We start from the raw sequence: 4,294 nt of genomic DNA, 5'->3' as shown, positions 1-4,294 counted from the left end.
TCTCACCTAATATCTTTTTCGGGTTATTGACTATGATTTTATTACTAAACTCAGCTAATCCATTAGCTTAAGGGTGAACTAGGGTGGACATTATTATTTTGATTCCCCAACTGGTGCAAAAGTCCCGTGTTATTTTACTTATGAATTGATATCCATTGTCACATATGATCTCCATAGGGATCCTAAATCTGGTGAGGATATTACGCTTGATGTATGAGACTACCTCATTATCTCTTAAAGCCTTAACTTCTATCCATTTTGAGAAATAACATATCATTGCTAGCATGAAAACCTTCCCTTCCGGTGCCTTAGGCAATTTACCAACTATGTCCATTCCTCACTCATGAATAGCCAAGGTGAAATGATGGGATCTAGGCATTTTTCCGGTTGGTTAAGTCTGTTGTTATGTCTTTGGCAAGCATCACACTTTTGAGCATGTAGGAAGGCATCTTTCTTCATGGTCGACAAGTAGTAACCTATTCTTAACGCATTAGAACACAAGTATCTTCCCCCAATGTGGTTATCACAATCCCCTTCATTTATATCTTTCACTACTTCCATAGCTTCATGATCCTCTAGGCACCTTAGATATGGACCCACCATGGACTTCTTGTATAACACTCCTTGGATCACCACAGAGCGTGAGACACTCATTTTGAATGCTTTTTCGTTCTTTTCTTCTATTGGATAGTACCAATTTGGAGGTATTCTAACATGGGTTGTGTCCATGGTCTTGACTATTGCTGAGGATCCTGATTGTTTGGTCCAGGATCCTGAGTATTGGGATTGGAGATTAGGATCCTCAGTTGTTGCGATGCTAGCTGTTTGATCATGGGCGGTAGGGGTGTGCAAAAAAACCGAAAAATCGAGTCGATCCGGCCAGGGTGATTGACAAAAAAAGCGTTTATCAAGAAGCATGATACGACCAATTGCTATCAACAATTCCGAATTTGCACTTCTACATTCATCGTCATGTTTTACTGTTATTTTTATTATTTATAATTATTAAATAGATTATAATGAATGTTATTTAACCGTCGTCATGTTTTTTTAGTCTTTTTAGAAAGAAATGTTTGAACTAGAGTTGGTAGTGTTGATTGAATTTGACATTTATACTTAGCGGGTACCCGTGAACCGAACCGTGGTTACCCGTCTTCACATGGTTCAATTTGGTTTTTTTGCCAATGCGCTTCAGTTTCAGGTAGTACACATGATGTACCCGCCCACGACCATCGTTCACAATTTTATTACTATCCAAGCCGAACCGCCTCGTTAACAACCGTAATGGGCGGTAAGATCTTCTGGCTTCTTGATTGGATCTTCTGTTGTCGGGATCATTATGTAGTCTATCAGGATCCTGGTCTCTGGAGGGATCTTTAGAGAGGATTCTAGATTGGCTAGTGCGTCTGCTTCATTATTATCTTCTCTAGGAACTTGGATTAAGCTAAAGTTTTTAATTATGAGGCTAAGGTTCTAAGTATTTGAAGGTATCATGCTAATCTTTCACCTTTTGTTGCATAGGATCCGTTAAAATGGTTAGTTATTAATAATGAATCGACATATACTTGAAGATCTTTGGCTAATTGTAACCTCGTGATTAGTGCTTCATATTCCGCCTCATTGTTGGTTGCATCGAATTCACAACTAACAGATTGGGGTAAGATGTCCCCCTGTGGCGATTTTAGTATGATCTCGAGGCTTGTTCCTATAAAGTTGGATGATCCATATGTTAAGAGCATCCATTTTCCCATGTTTTCTTCCTCTAGAAGTTGTCGGGTTTCTAATTCTACTTTAGGTTGTAGATCATCACTAAATTTAGCCATAAAATTTTCCAGGGCTTGTGGTTGTATTGCAGATCTTGGCTCATATATGATGTCATATGTATTGAGCTTCACTGACCACTTAGCCATTTGTTGATATGTATATATTATCGCCAGTTGTAGATAGTTCGGCCAGTTCTAGACAGTTTGGCCAGTTCTCGGTAGTTCGTCCAGTTCTAGAAAGTTCAGTCAGTTCTAGAAAGTTTAGCCATTTCCATATGGTTCGGCCACTTCCGCACGGTTCGGCCAGTTCTCGATGGTTCGGTCATTTCTGGACAGTTCGGTCATTTTCAACTTGCTCCGTCCGCATAGTTCAGCCAGTTCTCGGTGGTTCGACCAATTCTGGGGAATTGTTAAGCTTTCTCCCCAAGAAATAAGGTACATTTGATTATACTATATATACACCACTTAAGACAATTCAAAAGGAGGTTCAAACTCTCTCTCTTTCTCATCACATACAATCGAGTTCCTGTCCTCTTTTTGTATCGATACTAACTTGACCGTCGGAGGCCGCTCTCATGATGCAAGTCATGTGGCGACTCTAACGATCTTAGTTATGAGTGTAATAGGAATCAAATCGAGGATCGCTAGCAGAAATGAAGCACACATACAAGATCTCGACTCAATCAGCCTCGTGATGATTTCTGGGTTACATCACCATTCTTCTTAACATTTCTGGATTTCTCATAATATTCTTTATATGATAGTTAGTTGTTACATGTATGGTATGAGTTTTAAACCAATGACCTAATTTGGTAGAAGTTGTAACTAGTACAATTAGTTTTTTGAGATGAGATTACCTGGTTTCAGGATCCAAGAGACTTTTCTTACATAGTAAATAAGATGTTGATCCCCATCAAGATCTTTGGCGAAAACTACACTTACACCATTTAAAGACATGAAAGATATAGGAGTGGTTCCCCATCTAATGGTTTCACCAACTTTGAGGATCTTGAGATGAACCTGTTTAGAGCTGCTATTCTTACTGTCAACCTCTAGATATCCTTGGTTGAAGTTAGGGATCTTAGATTAGTTATGGCTTTGATCTATTCTGGACTCGCTTCTATCTCCCTCTTAGTGACCTTGTAACCAAGGAACTTGTCTGCCTTCATTCCAAATTGATATTTGGATTGATTCAGCTTCATGTTGTATTCGTCTAATATGCCGAAGGCTTCTTCAAGATCCATGGGGTGATCTTTAGCTCTTTTGGATTTGACCACTATGTCATCAATGTATACTTCCATGGTGTTCCCCAGTTTGTCGTTGAACATTTGAGTTACCAGTCTTTGATATGTTGCACCTACGTTTTTTAGACCAAAAGGCATATCAATACATCAATATATATATATATATATATATATATATATATATATATATATATATATATATACGTGTAGGGGTTATGAAGTCAGTATCATCTTGATCAGATGGTTCCATTTGTATTTTTTGGAATCCAGATGAGGCGTCCATGAATGTTAGTAACTCATGACCTGTCGTGGCATCTACTATAGAGTCTATGTGCAGCAAAGGGAAAGGATCCTTAGGGCAAGCCTTATTGAGATTCATGTAGTTCACGCACACTCTTCATTTGCCATTCTTCTTTTATACTACCCAAACGTTGGCTAACCACTTTGGAAACTTTACCTCTTTAATCATTCCCATCTTAATAAGTTTTTCAACTTCCTCTTGGATGATTTCGTTCCTCTCAGGTGGAAAATTCCTTCATTTTTGATGTATATGCCTAAAAGAAGGATCTATATTGAGTTTGTGACTTATAATTTCTAAATCTATACTTGTCATAGTTTCGTGTTTCCACGTGAAGGTTTTCTTCTATCTTTTAAGAACTTTACGTAGTCTTGTGCGATTTCTTTTGGTATTGAGGATCCTATGAGGACTTTGGCTTCAGTATCCTCAAGGTTTAAGGGAACTTCTTTTATGTCTTATTCTTTTGCTTTTAGCACATCTTGTTCCCTTTGATTTAAATTCTATGCTTGTTGTGGTACCGTGGAAGACTTCATCGAGGTCTTTTAGCACTCTTTAGACTCTTATTGATAACCGATGATCTTCATTGTCCCCCTTGGGGTAGGCATCCTGATGCATTAATGGTACATCGATGGAACTATGATATGTGCATATTTACTCATATACTTTGAGCATTATATTAATATTTTTTAGCTACAATTGTGCTTATTTTACAACAAAAGATACTTAATATGTTTGAAATCTGTTTTGTAGCAACGAACACATGCTCGGGATGAAATGGATGAAAATGCAAAGATGGAAGCTGGAAAGAGTGTGCTAAGTCAATCGAAGACAAAGAAGTCAAGAAAGTTGAAGCCCACGTCGTGGGGAATTCATGCCACGCCATGGTGACTAGAACATTCACGATCTGAGAAGATAACTTGGAGAATACACATGGAATAAGATTGCCATGCCGTGGAGCCTATTTTCCATGGTGTGGGAGGCAAAATTAT

The 4,294-nt window shown here is 38.3% G+C and overlaps 1 protein-coding gene across 1 annotated transcript; it reads right to left on the bottom strand.

Moving 5' to 3' along the window:
- Positions 1-324: 324 nt before the first annotated feature.
- On the bottom strand, positions 325-1,910 carry LOC145035492 (uncharacterized). Its single transcript, XM_078984026.1, has 2 exons — positions 1,508-1,910; positions 325-980 (listed from the first exon to the last, which is right to left on the bottom strand). The coding sequence occupies exons 1-2, from the start codon at positions 1,908-1,910 to the stop codon at positions 325-327; spliced, it is 1,059 nt and encodes a 352-aa protein (XP_078840152.1).
- Between the last annotated feature and the right edge of the window lie 2,384 nt (positions 1,911-4,294).

Source organism: Lactuca saligna, chromosome 3, assembly GCF_052625555.1.
Source record: "Lactuca saligna cultivar CGN05327 chromosome 3, ASM5262555v1, whole genome shotgun sequence".
Lineage (NCBI taxonomy): Eukaryota > Viridiplantae > Streptophyta > Magnoliopsida > Asterales > Asteraceae > Lactuca > Lactuca saligna.
Note: the sequence above shows the minus strand (reverse complement) of the source record. Positions and strands in the feature narration are given on the sequence as shown.

Coding starts and splice junctions, on each gene's coding strand:
- LOC145035492 (XM_078984026.1), bottom strand. CDS start 1,910: ATGGCTAAGTGGTCAGTGAAGCTCAATACATATGACATCATATATGAG. Junction 981..1,507: donor CGGATCCTATGCAACAAAAG/GTGAAAGATTAG, acceptor TAAAAATAACAG/TAAAACATGACGATGAATGT.